We start from the raw sequence: 25,939 nt of genomic DNA, 5'->3' as shown, positions 1-25,939 counted from the left end.
CACAAACTTCTTATCTCCCCAATTCTATTCAGTATCTCCCCATTATTTATGTGATCTACCCATCTAATCTTCAGTATTCTTATGTAGCACCACATTTCAAAAGCTTTTATTCTCCTCTTGTCTAAATTGTTTATTGTCCATGTTATCACTTCCATACATGGTTACATTCCATACAAATACTTCCAGAAAAAAATTCCTAACACTTAAAACTATCTTCGATATTGGCAAATTTCTCTTCTTCAGAAACGCTTTTCTTGCCAGTCTACATTTTATGCCCTCTCTATTTCGGCCATCATCAGTTATTTTGCTGCCCAAATAACAAAACTCATCTACTACTTTAAGTGTCTCATTTCCTAATCTTATTCCCTCAGCATCATCTGATTTAATTCGACCACATGCCATTATCCTTTTTTGCTTTTGTTTATATTCATCTTATATCCTCTGTTCCAGACATCATCCATTCCCTTCACCCACTCTTCCACGTCTTTTGCTGTCTCTGATAGATTTATGTCACTGGCAAATCTCAAAGTTTTTGTTGCTTCTTTGTGAACTTTAATTCTTGCTTGCTCAATGTACAGATTGAATAACACTGAGGATAGGCTACAACTGTGTCCCCCTCCTCCTCCTCAAACACCGCTTCCCTTTCGTGCCCATCAACACTCATAGCTAATGTCTGGTTTCTGTACAAGTTTTTAAAGCCTTTAGCTCCCTGTATTTTACCCATGCTACCTTCAGAGTTTCCAACAGAGTACTCCAGTCAAAACTGTCAAAAGCTTTCTCTAAGTCTACAAATGCTAGATTTGCCTTTCTTTAACCTATCTTCTAAGATAAGTCACAGGGTCAATATTGCCTTGTGTGTTCCTACATTTCTCCAGAATCCAAACTAATCTTCCCTGAGATTGGTTTCTACCAGTTTTTCCATTTCTCTGTAAAGAAATCATGTTAGCAGTTTGCAACCATGACTTATTAAACTCATAGTTCAGTAATATTCCCAACTATGAGCACCAGCTCTTTGGAATTGGAATTATTTAAGATTAGTAGTATTTAACACTTTTATATACATTACAGAGAAACAACTATATTCACATACTTCATTTTTCTTTTCTTTTCTTAAATTACATAAATTAATTAGACAAACAACACATATTTCTAACAAACTGATATTTCAATAGCGCAAAAAAAAAAAAAAGTAATTTCACTGCATCAGTAGTAGTATTTAAGTGAGAAGAAATGAAAATTAATACCTGCCAGCATTCTTTGTTCCTTCCATATCTTTGGTTATTGATTCCCATACATCATGTAACATTAAAGGCAGCAGTACTTTTTTATAGTCTTCATATGTTTTAAAATAACTCAACATCGGATACAGCTTCATCGATGTCAATGGGGGAGGAACACTATTAACTTTCTGTTCCTGAAATGAAGATTATAGAATGTTAGTAACAAACAAAATATAAGTTCTAAGTATGCAGAAGATTCACAGAACAGTACAGAAAGTAGCTATTTTTTGAAATCGAAGTATCAACTCATAAAATGAAATACAATGCAAAGTACACAACTGAACTGATGGTTTTTCCTCTTATCCCCCTTTTCTTTCAATTTTCTGTACTATTCTGAGTATTGTCCAGTCAATAAGCTGAGAGAGCACAATATTCTGTACACATTTGTATTCTGTCTAACTACCAAACATTACTTCAACCAAAAATGGCCACTTGGAGTCCTTATACAGCAACCAGCTGTAATCTATCAGTGTCATTAGAGCACTGCAGTACAACATATCGCTTTAGTGAATTGATGTGTTGCACAGCATCTATCAAACCAACAAATGATGATCGCCACCATAAAAGTTTATTTAAGTAAAGAATTTAGTATAATATGCTGTTTGGAAGTCTCTTTTCCTTCTGTGTATTTAATCTGGAGTCAGATGGACTGACCATATCTGCAAGATGGGATGGTAATAGCACTTTTACTAAGCATCACAGTACCTGCTGGTCTGTGGTTTATTCTGTGTCCTCAGATCCTGCCTTAAACTTTTACTAAGCATCACAGTACCTGCTGGTCTGTGGTTTATTCTGTGTCCTCAGATCTTGCCTTAGAGACAGCGTGATCCATGGAAGGAGGACTTTGGGGACACTCATGATGATGTCACTGATACCTGGAGAGTCTGAGGGTCATTCTGTACATAGCTTTCATTGGTTTTGATATATGTCTTCTGTTATGAACCGCCCAGTTTGATGTACTGAGCAAATACAATGTTACAGTTCATCTTTGTATGAAGTTGCTATTCATCTATGTGTGAAGTGTTATTTCTGTATAATAATACAAGTTTAATATAATCTGATTAGTTCAATACAATCTCATTACCGAAAACATATTTCTCCACCATTTTGTAGAAAATTGCAACATTATTCGAATTTATACTTCCAGTATAAAAGAAGGTGCAGAGGATAATGAGTCCATGTCTACACTGAGTTACAGGGTTATTTTGGCTCTACATTGTAAGCAAGTCAGAATTGCTAATTTACAGAGGTGAATGAGAACTTATTGACAAATTAACTTACTCAAGAAGCAGGTACATTTAAGCTCACATTACATCGTGAAGTGGAAATCCCTTTCTGGAAATAAGACCAAGGCTGTCTCTATGCCATTCTTCACCGTAGCATATCTTTCATGATTACCAATCCAGTGAGATACAGAGAAATAATTCATTTCAGTTTTCCAAGGATAAGAGGGAAACACTGGCAGACTGAAGAATGAGAGTTGTAAAGGAGACAACTCGGGCAGCAAAGCAGGACGATCAGCTGAGACAAGTGTTGTCACTGAAACTCAATCTACGTCTACATGAATACTCTGGAACAATATTACGGAAAGGATAGTTGCTACTCACTATATAGCGGAGATGCTGAGTCGCATATAGGCACAACAAAAAGACTGCCATAAAAAAAAAGCTTTCAGCCAAAAAGGCCTTTGTCAAAAATAGACCACACACACACACACACACACACACACACACACACACTCAAGCACACTCATTCACACACGACACAGGCTCTGGCACTATTCTGGCTTCAGCTGCCATGAGAGTATGGCTGTGAGGGTGGAGTTGCTTGTGTGTGTGTGTGTGTGTGGGGGGGGGGGGGGGGGTCTATTTTTGACAAAGGCCTTGTTGGCCGAAAGCTTATTTTGTGACAATCTATTGTTGGGCCTACCAGCAATTCAGCATCTCCGCTATGTGGTAACAACTATCCCTTTCATAATTTTGTTACATTCCATCCTGGATTTTCCATTGTTTGAATACTCTGGAATTCACAATGAAGTGTCTGGCAGAGGGTTCATCGAACCACCTTAAGACTATTTCTCTACTGTTCCACTCTCTAACAGAAAACAGTGCATGGGAAAAATGAACACTTAAATGCTCCTGTTTCTCTTATTTCATTACAATCATCATTTTACCTGTGTAAGCTGAAGTCAATAAAATATTTTCACATTCAGAGGAGAAAATTGGTGATTAAAATTTCATGAGAATATCTCACTGCATCAAAAAAGTCTTTGTTTTAATTACTTCCATCCCAACTCACTTATCATATCCACTACATTCTCTCCCCTATTTCATGATAGTACAAAATTAGCTGCCCTTCTTGGGACTCTTATGATGTCCTCCAGCAATTCTATCTGGTAAGAATACCATGTGTGTAAGGGGACTCAATTACACTACACTCAGGACACTACAATGGACCATATTTGTTGTTTAGCAATATGCCCAAAATGTATTTTATAAATGAAAAGAACAGCAATGTGGACGTTCCATGCAATATACACTCCTGGAAATTGAAATAAGAACACCGTGAATTCATTGTCCCAGGAAGGGGAAACTTTATTGACACATTCCTGGGGTCAGATACATCACATGATCACACTGACAGAACCACAGGCACATAGACACAGGCAACAGAGCATGCACAATGTCGGCACTAGTACAGTGTATATCCACCTTTCGCAGCAATGCAGGCTGCTATTCTCCCATGGAGACGATCGTAGAGATGCTGGATGTAGTCCTGTGGAACGGCTTGCCATGCCATTTCCACCTGGCGCCTCAGTTGGACCAGCGTTCGTGCTGGACGTGCAGACCGCGTGAGACGACGCTTCATCCAGTCCCAAACATGCTCAATGGGGGACAGATCCTCAGATCTTGCTGGCCAGGGTAGTTGACTTACACCTTCTAGAGCACGTTGGGTGGCACTGGATACATGCGGACGTGCATTGTCCTGTTGGAACAGCAAGTTCCCTTGCCGGTCTAGGAATGGTAGAACGATGGGTTCGATGACGGTTTGTACCGTGCACTATTCAGTGTCCCCTCGACGATCACCAGTGGTGTACGGCCAGTGTAGGAGATCGCTCCCCACACCATGATGCCGGGTGTTGGCCCTGTGTGCCTCGGTCGTATGCAGTCCTGATTGTGGCGCTCACCTGCACGGCGCCAAACACCCATACGACCATCATTGGCACCAAGGCAGAAGCGACTCTCATCGCTGAAGACGACACGTCTCCATTCGTCCCTCCATTCACGCCTGTCGCGACACCACTGGAGGCGGGCTGCACGATGTTGGGGCGTGAGCGGAAGACGGCCTAACGGTGTGCGGGACCGTAGCCCAGCTTCATGGAGACGGTTGCGAATGGTCCTCGCTGATACCCCAGGAGCAACAGTGTCCCTAATTTGCTGGGAAGTGGCGGTGCGGTCCCCTACGGCACTGCGTAGAATCCTACGGTCTTGGCGTGCATCCGTGCGTCGCTGCGGTCCGGTCCCAGGTCGACGGGCACGTGCACCTTCCGCCGACCACTGGCGACAACATCGATGTACTGTGGAGACCTCACGCCCCACGTGTTGAGCAATTCGGCGGTACGTCCACCCGGCCTCCCGCATGCCCACTATATGCCCTCGCTCAAAGTCCGTCAACTGCACATACGGTTCACGTCCACGCTGTCGCGGCATGCTACCAGTGTTAAAGACTGCGATGGAGCTCCGTATGCCACGGCAAACTGGCTGACACTAACGGCGGCGGTGCACAAATGCTGCGCAGCTAGCGCCATTCGACGGCCAACACCGCGGTTCCTGGTGTGTCCGCTGTGCCGTGCGTGTGATCATTGCTTGTACAGCCCTCTCGCAGTGTCCGGAGCAAGTATGGTGGGTCTGACACACCGGTGTCAATGTGTTCTTTTTTCCATTTCCAGGAGTGTAATTATTTAGTTGACAGTATTTTCGGCTTGCCAGGCTGTGATCTGGCTATAAACAGTTGCCTAAATATACTAGCATAATAGAACATCTACATTTCTGTGCTGTTGTTGTTGTTGTTGTTGTTGTTGTGGTCTTCAGTCCTGAGACTGGTATGATGCAGCTCTCCATGCTACTCTATCCTGTGCAAGCTTCTTCATCTCTCAGTACGTTCTTCATCTCTCAGTACGTACTGCAGCCTACATCCTTCTGAATCTGCTTAGTGTATTCATCTCTTGGGCTCTCTCTATGATGTTTACCCTCCACGCTGCCCTCCAATACTAAATTGGTGATCCCTTGATGCCTCAGAACATGTCCTACCAACCGATCCCTTCTTCTAGTCAAGTTGTGCCACAAACTCCTCTTCTCCCCAATCCTATTCAATACCTCCTCATTAGTTATGTGATCTACCCATCTAATCTTCAGCATTCTTCTGTAGCACCACATTTTGAAAGCTTCTATTCTCTTCTTGTCCAAACTATTTATCGTCCATGTTTCACTTCCATACATGGCTACACTCCATACAAATACTTTCAGAAACGAGTTCCTGACACTTAAATCTATACTCGATGTTAACAAATTTCTCTTCTTCAGAAACGCTTTCCCTGCCATTGCCAGTCTACATTTTATATCTTCTCTACTTCGACCATCATCAGTTATTTTGCTCCCCAAATAGCAAAACTCCTTTACTACTTTAAGTGTCTCATTTCCTAATCTAATTCCCTCAGCATCACCCGATTTAATTCGACTACATTCCATTATCCTCGTTTTGCTTTTGTGGATGTTCATCTTATATCCTCCTTTCAAGATACTGTCCATTCCGTTCAACTGCTCTTCCAAGTCCTTTGCTGTCTCTGACAGAATTACAATGTCATCGGCGAACCTCAAGTTTTTATTTCTTCTCCATGGATTTTAATACCTACTCCGAACTTTTCTTTTGTTTCCTTTACTGCTTGCTCAATATAGAGATTGAATAACATCAGGGAGAGGCTACAACCCTGTCTTACTCCCTTCCCAACCACTGCTTCCCTTTCATGTCCCTCAACTCTTATAACTACCATCTGGTTTCTGTACAAATTGTAAATAGCCTTTCGCTCCCTGTATTTTACCCCTACCACCTTCAGAATTTGAAAGAGAGCATTCCAGTCAACATTGTCAAAAGCTTTCTCTAAGTCTACAAATGCTAGAAACATAGGTTTGCCTTTTCTTAATCTAGCTTCTAAGATAAGTCGTAGGGTCAGTATTGCCTCATGTGTTCCCATATTTCTATTGAATGCAAACTGATCTTTCCCGAGGTTAGCTTCTACCAGTTTTTCCATTCATCTGTAAAGAATTCGCGTTAGTATTTTGCAGCCATGACTTATTAAACTGATAGTTTGGTAATTTTCACATCTGTCAACACCTGTTTTCTTTGGGATTGGAATTATTATGTTCTTCTTGAAGTCTGAGGGTATTTCACCTGTCTCATACATTTTGCTCACCAGATGGTAGAGTTTTGACAGGACCGGCTCTCCCAAGGCTGTCAGTAGCTCTAATGGAATGTTGTCTACTCCTGGGGCCTTGTTTCGACTTAGGTCTTTCAGTGCTCTGTCAAACTCTTCACGCAGTATCATATCTCCCATTTCATCTTCATCTACATCCTCTTCCATTTCCATAATATTGTCCTCAAGTACCCTTGTATAGACCCTCTATATACTCCTTCCACCTTTCTGCTTTCCCTTCTTTGCTTAGAACTGGGTTTCCACCTGAGCTCTTGATATTCATTCAAGTAGTACTCTTTTCTCCAAAGGTCTCTTTAATTTTCCTGTAGGCAGTATCTATCTTACCCCTAGTGAGATAAGGCTCTACATCCTTACATTTGTCCTCTAGCCATGCCTGCTTAGCCATTTTGCACTTCCTGTCGATCTCATTTTTGAGACGTGCTATCAACTTATAAGCAAGACATCAATCTATCAAGCAGTAATAGAAGATCCAGTTAACTCCCAAGAAGGGTCCTCATCCAACTTCTCTCACTCATTGAATCGTATGGCAAAGACATATGCTGACAATGAGCTGAAAAAGAGTCAAGGTTATAGACTAAAAGAAATGACAATACATTGGAGTACTTAAAGCAGTAAAGGAGACAACTCGCCCTATAAGCACTGAGTTGTTAACAGACAACTCACCTGATAGTAAAGGCACTGAGTCGTCGACAGGCCCACAAAAAAGAATGAAAATGTTGTTAGTTTTCAGGTAAAATCTTTAATGAGCTAGAGCATGTGCACACACATGTGCACGCATGCAAACCCATGCACGAGCACGCGTGCATGTGTCCATACACACACACACACACACACACACACACACACACACACACACACATATACAGAGAGAGAGAGAGAGAGAGAGAGAGAGAGCGCTGTGCCCCTACACTGTGCAGCCCCCATCTTCATAGTTTAAAAAAGCTAGTGCTGGGTGAAAGGATCCAGATGACATGGGTTATGAAGCAGTCACTGAACTCCAGCATGTTGTCTCAGCAGCATGTTCCACTATTGGGTTGCGAACTCTGCTTTTGACCACACTTAGACAGTGGCTATTCTTTCTGGTGGACAGATGGTCGGTGGCCATACCCACATAAAATGCTGGACAGAATTTGCAGCAGGGCTGGTGTATGGTATAACTGTTTTCACATGTGCCACAACCTCTGATGGGACAGGCCAAACCTGTGACAGGGCTGAAGTATCATGCGCTGCGTGGGTGAATAGAGCAGGTCTTGTACCTGTGCCTTCAACACCTGTGGCAAGGGGTTGGAAGTGAGTGATGTAGTGGTGGATCAGGACATTGGGTTAAGTTGGGTGGCTGGCAGAATACAGTTTCGGAAGTGTGGGAAGGACTGTGAGTAGGATGTCCCTCATTTCTGGACATGATGGTAAATAGCGATGCCCTGGCAAAGGACATGGTTCAGTTGCTGCAGTCTAGGATGATAATCGGAGACGGTGAGTAGGGGAAAAGGGGGGGGGGGGGGGTAGTGGCTCCTTTGCAGCTGGTTCTTGGGGGGTGGTGTCAATACTGTGAAACTCAAATACCAATAAAGCAATAATGAAATTCCAGAAGAACTCTTTAAACTTGATGAACAAGGTATCAGAGTCTTAAACAAACTTTCGAAAAAAATTGTGATACAGGTAACACTCTTCCCTGTATTATCAACTTCTATTTCCTAACCAAAACAGACGAATGTGTAGGAATATGATCACAGACTCATTAGTCTTATGAGCCACTCCTTAAAAATTTTCTGAAAGTTATCAATCCATGTTACAAGAAAAATGTCAGAAATTCATTGGTAGTGCACAGTTTGGGTTTAGGAAGTGTTTGGATACAAATTCAAGGGAAAAATGCTACAATCAAAATAAAATTGTAGGCCTCTGTTTCATTAATTACTAGTTGAGATGTCTGTCATTGGCTGGGTATTTATTTATAGCTGTGCCCAAGACTTCAAACATGTGGAATTTATTCTTGACTTATAAAGCTCCTTTGTTTACATTTGAAGCAGTATATTCTTGACTTATAAAGCTTCTTTGTTTACATTTGAAGCAGTATGACTGAGGACTGAACAAACTGCTTATTTGCTTCACTAACATGGGAGAGAACCGTGAAGAGATGGCCACCGGAAGAGCAACTACAACTTTAAGTCTCTGTGAGTGAAGGGTTCTGAAGAGCAACATAATGCATGACGCTGTTCTTCAGAAATACACTCTGCCTCACTTTAAGAAAAAGTTTCCAAAGAGCAACTGATGTTCTCGAGCCACAACAAGCCTCACCTCATGGTCTTCATCGGCCTTCAGACTGCACAGTCCTCAGTCTTTTTAACTATTCTAAAGTATCCAGAAAGAATTGACCATTTTTCAGGACTTTTATATGTAAATAGAAAAAAATCAGAATGTAATAAGTAGCTAATCAAATCACAAAGCAAACTTTGTAAAATAGTTTTTCCTAGCAACGGGTATTAATAAAACCTATCAAAAGAAGCAAAGCAATGATGTTAAGTTTTTAAACCATTAAACAAAATCAGTGAATCCCTTACCCAAGTAAATTGGCTGCTAGTTTGTATTCGTGAAGATAAGATTGTGGTGCTTAATTCTGTCACTGATGAAACTTCCAAAAACACATATCACTGATTGACAGTGCCACCTTTTGATTCTTTGGTGTTTGGTGTACTATGCCCTGATAATTAAATGTCTGAACTACTAAGCTCAGATTTTAATGAAATAAGGCCTATACACTGCCACAAGCTATGCTCAGGTGCCTATTAAAACCACTGAAAATCAGTCTTGTAGTTTTGGAGATTAACATTTTCAAACAGCTAGACAGACAAGCATGAAGATTTCACATAAAACTTTAAATTACAATATCTTATTTTCCCGTGATCTCCCTTTGATGAAATCATGCCTACATAGTACCCCAAGCTTCACTCAAGGTACCTGTGAAAACCCCATTAAAATTCATATAGTAGTTTTGGAGATTAGCATGTTCAAACAGCCAAGCAGACACATCATGATAGTTTTACAGTTTTATTATTGGAAGAGGTGAAAAAGCCTTTGATAAGGAAGCCACTAACTTGGTTAATACGTGTACAGAGGTTGAACAAGTATGCTTTCTGACACTTCTGATATTCAATTTATACTCAAGAGACTATATTTCAGGAATCCATTTGTGATATATGAAAAGACATTTAGATTAACAGAGTCTTCATCAAAAACATTCACTACACTGATGATACAATACTGATACCACCACCTAAAAGACAGCTGCAAAGGAGAAGATCTTACTGCATCAAAAAAGTCTTTGTTTTAATGACTTCCACCCCAACTCACTTACCATATCCATGACATTCTCTCCCCTACTTCATGATAGTACAAAATTAGCTGCCCTTCTTGGGACCATTTCCCAATATCATCCTAGACTGAATCAACTGAACCACATCTTTCACCAGCGCTTTGAATATTTATCAGTGAGCCTGGAAATGATGAACATTCTAAACACAATCCTTCCCAACCAACCTATGCATCATCCTGGCCCAACCCTACACCACTCCCGCTCCCAAGCCCTTGCACAGAGGTCATATCCCTATGACAGACCAAGGCGAAAGACATGGTTGATTCACAAACCCAGCAAATCCTACTCTAGTCCTGTCATAGTTTGCCTTATCCCAGTGGTATGGGCACCTATCAAAGCAGCTATATCACATACCAACCCTGCTGCAATTTCTGCACAGCATTTCATGTGGGCACGACCAACAACCAGCTGTCCACCATAATGAATGGCCACTGCCAAACTGTGAACTACAGCAGATCTGATCACTCAGTGGCAGAACATGCTGCTAAACGTAATGGGCTTGAGTTCAATGGCTACCTCACATCCTGCATCATCTGGATCCTCCTTGTCTAGCACCAGCTTTTCTGAACTACAGAGATGGGAACTATCCTTGCAGCGCATCCTTTGCTTCCGTTATCCGCCTGGCCTCAGTCTCTGCTAACGTGAACAGAAATGATTAGCGAACAAGTTAACACAACAAATGGAAGATTTACTTAACTTGTATTTCTCCAAGTGAATGAAGATATTACAAATAATGCAGTAAGTAAAAGATTCCAGCTATTACAGCAGCAGCAATGATGGGGCTGCGACTAGGGGGTGTCCGCATAGCTCCATGTAGTGATGTGGCTCTGAGCATGAATGGGGCAGTTTTCCTGCTGCCGGCCATCCTATATCGCAACAGCAGAGGGTGCTCATGGTCCACAGCTACTAGAAGTACAGGACAACGAACATGCTTCTTTGGGTCTGCGAGATCCCACATAACTGCTATTGGCATCTCACATAAACTTGCAATTCCATTGCTATGATGCCAGTGGTGTGGTACTGATGCATGATATCACAGTCACTGTAACTGTGTGCTGCATGTAGTCATCAACTCTGTATCACATCCCTATCCTGTAAAATTGCCATCAGTCCCTCCCACATTCCTATCCAGCACATATGCTGCCTCCCTCGGAGCTGGCAACCACCCCTCCTCCACAGCCCTCCCCTTCTCTCTCTTTTCTCCCTCGACCCGAATATAACTCCTCACCTCAGTCTACCTGCTAAACTGCAGCCACTGTGTGCTCAACTGGCACAAAGTAGTGGTACATCATAAAACATGGGAGTAGTTATTCACGCATTAATACACAAATTCTGCAAGTCAACAAGTGAAGGAATAATATCCAGCCAACAATATCAGCAAGAAAGAAAACATTCACTTTGCACATAAGAAATAAGTGACTGGAACATCACACTTGAACTACTACTACTACTACTAATAATAATAATAATAATAATAATAATAATAGTAATAATCATTATTTTGGGCACATGTTAAATCTAGTAACCAGACTTTCAAGGGCATATCAGATGATTTCTGTTTACAAAAAACTATGAGAAACCTATCAAGCCATGATCAAAGTAATGATATCAGCCAACACAAAACATCAGCAGACAAGTTTGATGTATTTAACCGGATTGAATCAGTGGTCAGTGTGTGAATACATTTTCAGTGTTTGTTGATAAATGAATTGTCATGAGCTGGGAGGGAAGGAATCCTGATTTCCTATGTTAACCATTTGCATGTGAACAATAGAGATATTAAAGTAATACCAGTGAACCATTCTGTCACAAAGACCCCAAATCGTCCACATGCAATAATTAATAAAAAAGGAATAAAAAATAGTTCACATGTATGCCTCAACACTCTCAATAGCCTTCTCCAATTGCCTCCACTGGATCAAACTCACCCACAAAAATTTGCCACATAATACCAAAAGAGAGCATTTTCTACACGGTGTTAGGCTGACTGTTTATATTACACACTACAGTGGTATTATTTTTCATGGCAAAGCTTATTGTTAATGTTTTTGCATTCTGAAATAACATTTAGTACATTTATTAGGAATTGGCACATGAAGGGAGTCTTTGATACTCTGATTTAATTTAGTGCACTTCCAACTCCAATCCAATATTCTACAGTTTTGTACTTGTGCCTCATATAACTGTACTGTACAAATGAGCAGTAATTCAAAAAGCAGACAGACAAAAAAAATGGGGGAGGGGGGGGGGGCGAGAAGAAAAGCAAGATTATGACCCCTCCTTCCTCCATGAGGAAGGTCCTACTAGTTTTAAAGCTACAATAGTGTCGAGGCTTTTATATGTTCATGTTCCTGAAATAAACTGCTTTCGGCTGCACTTGAACTTTTACAGGAAGACAACCAGTTTTGTGATTTCAAATCACATCTTCAGGTGTACATACATCAGCAAAACATTCAAGCCCTGATACAGGAAGGAAGGGGACTCAACCTTCTCAAAATTAAATACTGTTACCTGCAACAAGCAGGGCATCATAGCTCAAATTGAGCAGTCACAAAACTGACATGATAAACGGGCATTTACCAGGAGGCGGCAGACAGCAATCGTCCAATCGCCTCGCTGTGCAAGGCCGCACTCTCTCAGTGTGGCCGCTTCTGTATCTTGACTGTTCAATTTGAAAATTTGAACTATGACACCCTGCTTGTTGTGGGTAACCATATACTACTTTGAGAAGGTTGAGTCCCCCTCCTTTCCATATCAGGGCTTAAATGTTTTACTGATACATGTACATCTGAAGATGTGAGCTGGAATCACAAAACTGGTCATGTTCCTATAAATGTTCATATACAGCTGGAAATGGTTTATTTCAGGAACATTGGTTACTTCAGCTGTAATTGCCTTCATCAGAAAATTATTTGTAACTCTGACATGTGTTCATCAACATCACCAAACATTTACATCCTGAAGCTAAGTATTGGTTAGCATTCCTATCTCATAATTTACAAATTTTCTTGATTGAACTGTCCTTTGATACAATAAACTGTATCAATGAAGATGATAAAATAAGCACAATTTTTCATTAGTTTCCCCACATACTGATTGTTCTATGAAATACTGATGGAACTGCCAAACGCCAGTAACTTCCCATCAGGATATTTCCCTATCCTATGGCTACTACCCCAGTGATCACCCCCGCTGCAAAACTTGCCCTATACACCCTCCTACCACCGCCTATACCAGCTCTGTAACTGGCAAAACATCTATTATCAAAGGGAGAGCTACCTGTGAAATGACACATCATATACCAGCTGTTATTTAACACTCTTCAGTCTTTTACATTGGCATGACTACCACCAAACTATCAGCTAGGATGAATGCGCATAGGCAGTGGGTGTATACCGGCAACACACAATATCCTGTTGCAGAGCATGCTCTACAACGTGACAATCGTGACCTCGGTGCCTGTTTCACCACACCCGCGATCTGGATTCTTCCCCCAGACACCAGTGTCTCAGAACTTCGCAGGTGGGAAGCATTGCAACAACGTGTTCTTGGTTCTCGCCACCCACCTGACCTTCATTTATGTTAATTTCTTCCATCTCAGCATTTCTTCACAGAAACTCCTCCTTTTCTTCACTCCATTTTAGTTTTCTACATCTTTCATTTTCTGACATGCCAATTTTTTGCCATCCCCTACCACCTCTGTTACGTACAATGCACTTTGCTTTTCACTCTTATTAACTCATGCACAATGTTTAAGCAGTAATCTCTGTCTAGCATATTACCCTGTCTTCCACCTTTAATCTCTCAGGTTTTCAAATCTCATCCAGTGCAGTCCCCCAACAATCAGTCTTTCCTTCTCATCCCGTCTGCTAAGTCTGATCTGAAGCACGGTTCTGGGTGACTTTCCCGAAATCTACTCCTTTTCCTAGATCTCTCCAGTCCTTTTCCTTCACCCCTCTTCCTTCTCCTTCAACCTTTCTGGTTGAAGAAGCAGCCACTGACTTTGAAAGCTTGCCTAATTATAACCTTCTTTCATATGTTTTGTCTGTCGCCACTTGGTGAGTAGATTTTTTATCCATCCCATTACATTATTTTGTCAAAAACTGATTTTTTTCGTTGTTATGCCACGATTCTTTTGGACAGGAGTCTTCTGATCATCTTCAGGTGCCAACTAGAGATTATATATCAAACATCTCTATTTAAGACACTGTCAGCAAATATACATTGTACTTATAGTTGCTGTACACCAATTGATTGAGTGTATGTGCTTCAGCTGTGTGTCTTTGTGTCACTAACAGTGCCTTCATCAGTTGCAGGTCACTTTATCGACATTATGCGGAATCACAACGGGATGTGGCCTACACAATACACAAAGTTTACCGCTTACAGGAGTCCTTGCAGAGTCCAGCTGGAAACACCATTCCAATTGATAAGGTCCTCAGACAGTCGTACTTTCACAGATTGTTTGGGACTTCTAGGATCAGTTCAAGGATGACTTAATGCTGTGTAAGGCAGACATTTACAGGATTCTGTGCAACTGTGGCAAGTCTTATACAGGGAAAATGACATACACCATTCAGGAGCACATTTTGGAGCACCACTGACATACTCATTTCCTCCAAGCCAGCAAACATACTATTGCCGAACATTTTATTTTCAATTCTCTGTTGCAGATAAAACAGCCACCAGAGTGCATTACCATTTCTCATGTTTAGTGTTGTTACCAACCCAGTAGATACCTACAACAATGAAAACAAGGCAGAAAACAATCACAATGTAAAACAATTAGTCGAAGAATCAACTCTCAGAGAGGTGAAGGATGCAATAAAAAGACTAAACAGTGGGAAGGCCCCTGGCATATACATGATATCAGTAGAGCTCATCAAAGAAGAGGGAGAGAAGATACATGAATGGTTATCTGAACTGTTAAAAGAGGTATGGAGAAAAGAAGTAATGCCGGAGGAATGGAAAACTGCTGCTGTATGTCCCATATACAAGAAAAGAGACAAAATGCTGACACAGAACAACAGACGGATATCTCTCCTATGCACTTGCTATAAAGTAATATTAAGAATTATACTAAACAGCCTCAACCCATACATTGAGGAAATATTAGACACAGCACAAGCACGGTTCCCCAAAAGGTAATTCAACAATCGACGAAATATTCACACAAGACAAATATTAGATAAGAAGTGGGAGCACAATCACAATACCTTTTGTCTGTCTATAGATTTCAACAAAGCATATGACAGCATAGTAAGAGAGGAAATGTGGAGGATAATGGCAGAGTGTGGGATACCTGAAAAGCTGATAAAGCTAACTAAGTGAAAGTACAGGGGGAGTTCTCAGAAGCATTTGAAGTAAAAACAAGAGTGAGACAGGGAGATGATATACTACTACTTACCCTATTAAATTTGGCCTTCACCGACACCCTGAGGAGATTAACATGTAAAAGTACAGGAGTCACCATAGGAAAAAAGACAAATGTCCTTGCTTTTGTGGATGATACTGGGCTGACAGGAAAGAACGTGGAAGACCTGGAGATAATGGGGACTGTGCTAATGGAAGAAGCTAAGAAAGTAGGCCTAAGTATGAAAGAAAGTAAAACACAGTTCATGGTAGTAGGAAGGAGAGCTCACTTAGAACCAAACCATCTAAAAATCGGGAATCTAAAAATACAGAAGACAGACACATCCATGTACCTTGGTGTCAACATCAACCAGCAAAACCTTATAGAACAAGAGATAGTAACAAGAATTCAAGCTGGGGGAAGATGTCTACGAGCTATGCACAACATCATAAGACCGAAGTTACTATCTAGGCAGCAAAAATAAGAATAAAGCAGACCATCATCAAGCCAATAGTGTGCTTTGCAAGTGAGACTTGGACCCTGACAAAGAAAACAGAGAAAAAACTCATCACTTTTGAAAATAAAGTACTGAGAAAAATATATGAACCAGTGAAAGAAAATGAACAGTGGGGAATAAGGAAAAACAGAGAACTCAGACAATTATACAAACCACCTGACGTAGCGAGTGTGAAAATCAAGAGACTAAGATGGTATGGACATGTGAGGAGGAGAGGGAAGAACAAGGTAATAAAGGTTGTAATGGATGGAGAAGCTGAAGGAAAGAGGACACTGGGACAGCTGAAAATGAGACGCATGGGAGACATGCAGATACTGGGTCTGGGAGACAGGAAAGTGTGGAAGGTTGGACTGAGTGAGCCCAAGGACAAGTTGCAGTTTGTGTGGTCAGTATAAATAGTGTTGCTACAAGGCCGGGTAGGGCATAGAACAGGCATGAACAGCTTCAGATGTATCCAGAATGAGATTTTCACTCTGCAGCGGAGTGTGCGCTGATATGAAACTTCCTGGCAGATTAAAACTGTGTGCCCGACCGAGACTCGAACTCGGGACCTTTGCCTTTCGCGGGCAAGTGCTCTACCAACTGAGCTACCGAAGCACGACTCACGCACGGTACTCACAGCTTTACTTCTGCCAGTACCTCGTCCCCTACCTTCCAAACTTTACAGAAGCTCTCCTGCGAACCATGCAGAACTAGCACTCCTGAAAGAAAGGATATTGCGGAGACATGGCTTAGCCACAGCCTGGGGGATGTTTCCAGAATGAGATTTTCACTCTGCAGCGGAGTGTGCGCTGATATGAAACTTCCTGGCAGATTAAAACTGTGTGCCCGACCGAGACTCGAACTCGGGACCTTTGCCTTTCGCGGGCAAGTGCTCTACCAACTGAGCTACTGAAGCACGACTCACGCACGGTACTCACAGCTTTACTTCTGCCAGTACCCTCGTCCCCTACCTTCCAAACTTTACAGAAGCTCTCCTGCGAACCATGCAGAACTAGCACTCCTGAAAGAAAGGATGGTAGAGCACTTGCCCGCGAAAGGCAAAGGTCCCGAGTTCGAGTCTCGGTCGGGCACACAGTTTTAATCTGCCAGGAAGTTTCATATCAGCGCACACTCCGCTGCAGAGTGAAAATCTCATTCTGGAAACATCCCCCAGGCTGTGGCTAAGCCATGTCTCCGCAATATCCTTTCTTTCAGGAGTGCTAGTTCTGCATGGTTCGCAGGAGAGCTTCTGTAAAGTTTGGAAGGTAGGGGACGAGGTACTGGCAGAAGTAAAGCTGTGAGTACCGTGCGTGAGTCGTGCTTCGGTAGCTCAGTTGGTAGAGCACTTGCCCGCGAAAGGCAAAGGTCCCGAGTTCGAGTCTCGGTCGGGCACACAGTTTTAATCTGCCAGGAAGTTTCAGCTTCAGATGTAGTGTATGATGAACACGGTAATGCACATACTTGGGTGAGATGGCATTACAACTACCTAACAGAGTTTAAAAGGGGCCTCATTGTGGGTCTTCATTTGGCCAGCTGGTTGAAACTTACAACAACCAGATTTGTGAAGCATTTGGATGTGACAGTGGCTGATGTAGGAATTGATAGGAACGTGAGGGCAGGCATACTTGTCGTCAACATTCTGGTTACCTTGTCTGACCATCACAAGGGATGGGTGTCATATAGCGAACCACACTTACTGTAGCCCCTTCACATATCTACCTGCCATCCGAGGAAAAGTAATGGACTCCCAAAACAGTCTTTCTCATCTTGTACCATTGATCGAAGACTAGCAGCAGCCACACAAAGTACCTATAATCTCATTACAGGCTGCTGTTAACATCACAACACAAATGGCTGCGATTGGACGGGTACTACGAGCAGGAAGCATCAAGCACTGATGAATGACATCACGTTATGATCAGTGATGAATAGCAGTTCTGTGCTATCACTGTTGGGGAGTATGGTGGAGATCTGAGGAAAAGTCCTATTCTTTCAATGTTTTGGAGAGGCAAAGCGATGTTACTCCTGGCATCATGGTGAGGAGAGCCACCAGAATTAATTTCAGGTCATAGCTGCTAATGATTAAGGGAACTCTTATGACATGAGTGACACAATGGTATATCACAATTCTTTGTCCTCACGTATTACCACTTGTGCAATCATATTGCTGTACCATTTGTCAACAGAATATCACTTGTTCACACTCGGTACATGTCTCTATGAACTGTCTGTGTGACATTAAAATACTTCTGTGCCCAGCGAGATACCTGTATCTATCCCTAATAGAACGTGTGGGACCAGTGTGAACATCAATTCCATTCCAGAACCAGCATTTCACGGACCAGTTCATCAGTTGTGGCTCAGTTTGCCTCAGTAAGGGGCCCCCATCCTAACCAAATCAGTGCATGCATCTATGTAAGAATGGTTCATTCTCACACTGGTAAATGGGACCATATTGCCAAGTTCTTTCTTTGTATATTTGTCTCGATATTGTTATAACTGAAATAACTAGTACCCACAAAATTTCATTTCATTTCCTCCTCCACTTCTGCATGCTTCACTTTCTTTGTCAGGCAATGTGTATTGGAACAAAAATTCTGACTCTTACACCAAACTTTTGTGATTCCATCATTAAGGAATCATTGGACAACCAACTGCCTGAAGACCTTATCAGCAGGACACCACATGGAATCCTTTAATTGGGGACCTTGAGGCTTTGCATTGCCAACTTTCTGTTGCAATTTCACAGAGTAAAAATGATTCATTTTATACTGGTAAGGCAGGCACACATTCACTACAGATGATGCCTTAGAGAGAGAGAGAGAGAGAGAGAGAGAGAGAGAGAGAGAGAGAGAGAGAGAGATTCACAGACTTGTAGAGCAAAAAAGGCATGTGCTGAAGCAATAAGTTGACACTAACTTATGATTATGCTCCAGATATCCCCCATGGGTATTCCCATACACTCGCACCTGTCCAAGGAGGTGTTCTGATGTTCCATGTTTCTTCCTCACATTTGGATGCTATACTGCACTCATCTCTGCAATGAGTAACAAATCCTTTCAAATACCCCAGGACCATCTTGCTAAGCTTGACTAGGCTGTATGATTCACTGCTCCACTTCTTCGATCTTTCATAAGACACCAGACAGAAAAATCTAAATGATTTGACATCAGATAACCTTAGAGGCCAAGATACAAGCCCTGCTCAATCTATCCATCTTGAACCAAACAGGCACATTAGACATTGTCTCACATCAGCAGTAAAATGTGCTGGTCCCTCACCATCTATGTACCAAATTCTACAAGAACATTCTCAAACAAAATTGGACAATAATGCCGCAGGAAATAATGTATCCCTGTTTATGAACCTTTCTTGTAAGATGAGATGGTCACCTAGTGCGTCTAAGTACACGTTCGGAAAAATTATATATAAAAACAAAGATGAGGTGACTTACCGAACAAAAGCGCTGGCAGGTCGATAGACACACAAACAAACACAAACATACACACAAAATTCAAGCTTTCGCAACAAACTGTTGCCTCATCAGGAAAGAGGGAAGGAGAGGGGAAGACGAAAGGAAGTGGGTTTTAAAGGAGAGGGTAAGGAGTCATTCCAATCCCGGGAGCGGAAAGACTTACCTTAGGGGGAAAAAAGGACAGGTATACACTCGCACACACGCACATATCCATCCACACATACAGACACACCTAAGGTAAGTCTTTCCGCTCCCGGGATTGGAATGACTCCTTACCCTCTCCTTTAAAACCCACTTCCTTTCGTCTTCCCCTCTCCTTCCCTCTTTCCTGATGAGGCAACAGTTTGTTGCGAAAGCTTGAATTTTGTGTGTATGTTTGTGTTTGTTTGTGTGTCTATCGACCTGCCAGCGCTTTTGTTCGGTAAGTCACCTCATCTTTGTTTTTATATATAATTTTTCCCACGTGGAATGTTTCCTTCCATTATAAGTACACGTTCGTTAACAAATGTTGATATGGTGAAAAGTATGTGAGGTTATGTCAAATTTGAGGCCAATTCCATGGAGATTAATCGAAATGTTTGCATTTTGGATAAATTTGTAATAATTGTGACACTTTTTCAAACTAACATCAGTGGCAAGTCATGTTTCCATTGCGGTGATTGGGAGAAGAAGAGTAGGTCTTTGACAAGTCCGACATGGATAAATTTGCTTTGATCACGAGTGATGGTGATGGTGGTGGTGGTGGTGGTGGTGGTGGTGGTGGTGATAACGGTGATGTTTGGTTTGTGGGGCGCTCAACTGAGCAGTCATCAGCGCCTGTACAAAGTCTCAATTTTCACACAGTCCAATTTAGCCTCTGTCACGAATGATGATGATGATGATGATGATGATGATGATGAGGACAACACAAACACCTAGTCCCCGGGCAGAGAAAATCCCCAACCCATGCGGGAATCGAACCCGGGACCCGTGATCTAGAGGCAGCAATGCTAGCCACTTGACGTCCACTACTTTCTTTTTTACCTTTTGTTTCAAGAAGACATTTAAAGAACTAAGAACTGATCATGAGGAGCCGATGCTGCAGTGGCCGAGAACTTGCGCTACGTCGCTACGTTTTTGTTTATTACTGCTTGTGTGTATGCTTGACTGCTGTCATGCTGTCCACTTTCAGTTGAGCATCAGTTTCCATTTATGATGTTATGAATGTTTATTTGTATCGGGGTGAGTAATTTGCGAAGTAGTGACACATTTATTTATTTATTTATTTATTTATTTAATTGGTGAAGTTAAGCACCTGATCAGTGGACATAAATTACCATCTAATCAACAGGTTTTGTTGGTCTTGGTTTACAACATACACAAAGTGAAATCTACTATCAGTGAAAGTGATAATTCAGTTGCACATGAATGTGTAATATTTTGGGAGAAGGCTAGGAATCCACAAGAACTGTATCTCACTGTACAAAGAAACTTACAGATTTATGTTCAGCTGGGTAATAAAATAATAATTGATCAATAATGAGAGAAATCAGGATTTGCAGAAGATTAAAAAGCACAAAAATTTGACACTATTTCCACACATTACTAAACAGTGAAAAGACAGTTCTGTAGAAAACAACACTAGATCAAGAATTTTACAGAAGAATAAAGACATGAGAAGGAAGATAAGAGAAGAAACACCTAAGAAAATGGCAAAGCAAACAAAGAAGAAAAATGGGATAAATAAAAATGAATAAGAGCAGGAGAGAAAGAAGGATAAAAGAATTCTCAATGCAACTGGTGGCTGGAAACAAAAATAAGATTGAGGTAAGAGCAAGAGCCGAAGAATTTTTACGGAGCAGCAGAAAACAAATGTAGATAGGAAATAACTACAATTAAGTTAGAGTGCAATGAAAAACATACAATATACTACACCCGGTAGAGCTACCTAGTTTTGGTCTCTGCACTATCGAATGAAGTCAATAATGTTAGTGAACAGTTTAATGAGGAAAATGCACAATTAGTGGCACAAGTCAATACTACTTAATGCAGATTAAAAGAAACAGCAGCTGGGATGGCAAACAAAATTAATGGATGTGCATAAACAGGTTCAGAAAAAATGTGCCATAGCCAGCAAAAAAATGTATCCATCTTGACCAGTCTACAGGATGTTACAGATCATTTGAACCAAAATATAATCTGCATGTAAACAATTTGCTACCAAATTAATGAAATGAGCATGAAATAAAAAGGTCATATAAAACTGCTTGGATGGCGAACCCCTAAGCAGAAGGGAGATACTGACAAAATGAGTAGTTATCAGCAATTCAGCCAAGTGTTCCTAGTGCAGTGCTGGCCACAGCAGAAAGAAATAGAAATACAAACTGTGTTAGTTAATGTGACTACCATAAAATGATGCAATGTTAAAGAAGTAGTAGAACGAGAATGATTTTAGGATAGACCCATAGGTCAACCGCTGAGGACAAGATTTTATCATCCGTTCAACTGCTGAGGACGAGATTTTATCATCCGTTCAATTGCTGAGGATGGGATTTTATAATCGGTCAGCCACTGGGGACGAGATTTAACCATTCGGTCAGCTGCTGAGGAAGATATTTTATCATCCACAACTTTATAAAAGTTGCCATGAGTAGTGCTGAGGCTTGTAGGTAATATAATAGTCACAGTGGAAGTGCTTTGAAATGTTTTGGATGAGATACGTGAAAGGATGGAGAAAGGGTAATATGGTCAAATATATAATGAAACAAGCTTGATATAGCCTCATAAGAGACAAGTATGAAGGAAAGCAATGTTTCAGTTTTTGGGTAGGTAGCAGTAATCAGCAACCACAGTACTTAGTATGTTCATAGGATTTAGTCTAATTGTGTGTTTTATCAGTATTAAGGTAATATGTCTTGTATTAATAGTGTACAATATTTGAATAACTTCTGACCAAAGTTATAGGGTCCCAGAACTTCAGACTATCAGATGAGACAGCTTAGATATTTTTAATTTGGCCACAAGCTTCACTGATCCTATCTAACAATGGAAAATGCCTAGGTGTTATGCCTGTTTTGTGTACATGCCAGAGCAAATGGTCACTATCCACAAACAGTTAGAAAATGCTCAACCACAATCAACAAGCCTCACACTGCTGTCTTGGGCTGCACCAGGAATGAGGCCTCTTGGGTGAAAGCTGCTGGACCCTTTGTGCATTTACTGTAACCCCTGACACCACTGCAGCTTTCAATGCATCTGAGCTGGCTCATTCACTCTCACCCAATGGCGAATTGCAATCAGTGGCAAGATCACAGATCTGCAGGTGGTGATTGAATTTGAGTAAATAAACCAAGACGACAATAGGAATCACTTCCCCTCATGGGACTGGGGCCATGTTTCCAGCAAGGTTTGGACACATACACAGAGTGGGATCAATCATTAATGGGAGATCATCTACTAGGCAGGTTAGGGAGCGCTTCTGGGAAATGCAGCCAGACTGGGAAGGAAGTCTACAGCAGACTCAGCATACTTAAGAGGAGGTCTCATCTAGGATACGGAAGACGGTCTGCAGGCAGAGACTGAACATACTGATTGGTTGGTTGGTTTAAAAGAGGGGGGGGGGGGGGGGGGGGGGGGGGGGAGACCAAACTGCGTGTCATCGGTCCCTCATTCCGATTAAAATAATTCCACAAGGGTGGGAGTACAATAATCGGGACATATAAACCACAGCTGGAAGAAAGGAGAAAACTACAAGGAGGACAGAAGGGCAAGAAATACTGAAATGGGCAAAATCGGACAAGAAAACCACAGAGAGACGCAAGAAACATGTAGAAGAGATCAAAACAAGAGAACAGATTACCATGGCTGGCCATGAGAATAAAAAAGGAGAAGCCAGCCACTCTGCAACACATTAAAACCTCCACCCTATAAGCCCTAGGGTGGAGGACACAGAGGGACAAAGGGCAGGCGCTGAAAATCAGATCAAACGACAAAACCCACACTCATGAATAAAATGTAAAACTAAAGCTGCTGTTGAGGCATTGTCACCCAACATCGAAGGTAGGGTGCTTGTTGTTGTTGTTGTTGTTGTTGTGGTCTTCAGTCCTGAGACTGGTATGATGCAGCTCTCCATCCTACCCCATCCGGTGCAAGTTTCTTCATCTCCCACTGCCTACTGCAACCAACATCCTTCTGAATCTGCTTAGTGTATTCATCTCTTGGTCTCCCTCTACGATTTTCACCCTCCACGCTGCCCTCCAATGCTAAATTTGTGATCCCTTGATGCCTCAGAACATGTCCTACCAACCAGTCCCTTCTTCTAGTCAAGTTGTGCCACAAATTCCTCTTCTCCCCAATTCTATTCAATACCTCCTCATTAGTTATGTGATCTACCCATTTAATCTTCAGCATTCTTCTGTAGCACCACATTTCGAAAGTTTCTATTCTCTTCTTGTCCAAACTATTTATCGTCCATGTTTCACTTCCATACATGGCTACACTCCATACAAATACTTTCAGAAACGAGTTCCTGACACTTAAATCTATACTCGATGTTAACAAATTTCTCTTCTTCAGAAACGCTTTCCCTGCCATTGCCAGTCTACATTTTATATCTTCTCTACTTCGACCATCATCAGTTATTTTGCTCCCCAAATAGCAAAACTCCTTTACTACTTTAAGTGTCTCATTTCCTAATCTAATTCCCTCAGCATCACCCGATTTAATTCGACTACATTCCATTATCCTCGTTTTGCTTTTGTTGATGTTCATCTTATATCCTCCTTTCAAGACACTGTCCATTCCGTTCAACTGCCTTTCCAAGTCCTTTGCTGTCTCTGACAGAATTACAATGTCATCGGCGAACCTCAAGGTTTTTACTTCTTCTCCATGAATTTTAATACCTACTCCGAACTTTTCTTTTGTTTCCTTTACTGCTTGCTCAATATAGAGATTGAATAACATTGGGGAGAGGCTACAACCCTGTCTCACTGCCTTCCCAACCACTGCTTCCCTTTCATGCCCCTCGACTCTTATAACTACCATCTGGTTTCTGTACAAATTGTAAATAGCCTTTCGCTCCCTCTATTTTACCCCTGCCACCTTTAGAATTTGGAAGAGAGTATTCCAGTCAACATTGTCAAAAATGCTAGAAACGCAGGTTTGCCCTTCCTTAATCTTTCTTCTAAGATAAGTCGTAAGGTCAGTATTGCCTCACGTGTTCCAATATTTCTACGGAATCCAAACTGATCTTCCCCAATGTCGGCTTCTACCAGTTTTTCCATTCGTCTATAAAGAATTCACGTTAGTATTTTGCAGCTGTGACTTATTAAACTGATAGTTCGGTAATTTTCACATCTGTCAACACCTGCTTTCTTTGGGATTGGAATTATTATATTCTTCTTGAAGGTACTTCGCCTGTCTCCTACATCTTCCTCACCAGATGGTTGAGTTTTGTCAGGACTGACTCTCCCAAGGCCGTCAGTAGTTCTAATGGAATGTCGTCTACTCCCGGGGCCTTGTTTCGGCTCAGGTCTTTCAGTGATCTGTCAAACCCTTCACCCAGTATCATATCTCCCATTTCAGCTTCATCTACATTCTCTTCCATTTCTATAATATTGTCCTCAAGTACATTGCCCTTGTATAGACCCTCTATATACTCCTTCCATCTTTCTGCTTTCTCTCCTTTGGTTAGAACTGTGTTTCCATCTGAGCTCTTGATATTCATACAAGTGGTTCTCTTTTCTCCAAAGGTCTCTTTAATTTTCCTGTAGGCAGTATCTATCTTACCCCTAGTGAGATAAGCCTCTACATCCTTACATTTGTCCTCTAGCCATCCCTGCTTAGCCATTTTGCACTTCCTGTCGATCTCATTTTTGAGACGTTTGTATTCCTTTTTGCCTGCTTCATTTACTGCATTTTTATACTTTCTCCTTTCATCAATTAAATTCAATATATCTTCTGTTACCCATGAATTTCTACTAGCCCTCGTCTTTTTACCTACTTGATCCTCTGCTGCCTTCACTACTTCATCCCTCAGAGCTACCCATTCTTCTTCTACTGTACTTCTTTCCCCCACTGCTGTCAATTGTTCCCTTATGCTCTCCCTGAAACTCTGTATAACCTCTGGTTCTTTCAGTTCATCCAGGTCCCATCTCCTTAAATTCCCACCTTTTTGCAGTTTCTTCAATTTTAATCTACAGTTCATAACCGTAGATTGTGGTCAGAGTCCACATCTGCCCCTGGAACTGTCTTACAATTTAAAACCTGGTTCCTAAATCTGTGTCTTACCATTATATAATCTATCTGATACCTTTTAGTATCTCCGGGATTCTTCCATGTATACAACCTTATTTTATGATTCTTGAACCAAGTGTTAGCTATGATTAAGTTATGCTCTGTGCAAAATTCTACCAGACAGCTTCCTCTTTCATTTCTTCCCCCCAATCCATATTCACCTACTATGTTTTCTTCTCTCCCTTTTCCCACACTCGA

General features: G+C 41.5%; 1 protein-coding gene across 1 annotated transcript in view; it reads right to left on the bottom strand.

Annotated features, from left to right (window-relative positions):
* Positions 1-25,939, bottom strand: part of LOC124789746 — a 257,297-nt gene that overhangs the window by 143,670 nt on the left and 87,688 nt on the right. Inside the window, exon 7 of the mRNA XM_047257199.1 lies at positions 1,245-1,414. Coding sequence (XP_047113155.1) covers positions 1,245-1,414 — 170 coding nt within the window. The remainder of the gene's footprint in view (positions 1-1,244; positions 1,415-25,939) is intronic.

The sequence above is a fragment of the Schistocerca piceifrons genome, chromosome 3 (genome assembly GCF_021461385.2).
Source record: "Schistocerca piceifrons isolate TAMUIC-IGC-003096 chromosome 3, iqSchPice1.1, whole genome shotgun sequence".
NCBI classification, from domain to species: Eukaryota; Metazoa; Arthropoda; class Insecta; order Orthoptera; family Acrididae; genus Schistocerca; species Schistocerca piceifrons.
Note: the sequence above shows the minus strand (reverse complement) of the source record. Positions and strands in the feature narration are given on the sequence as shown.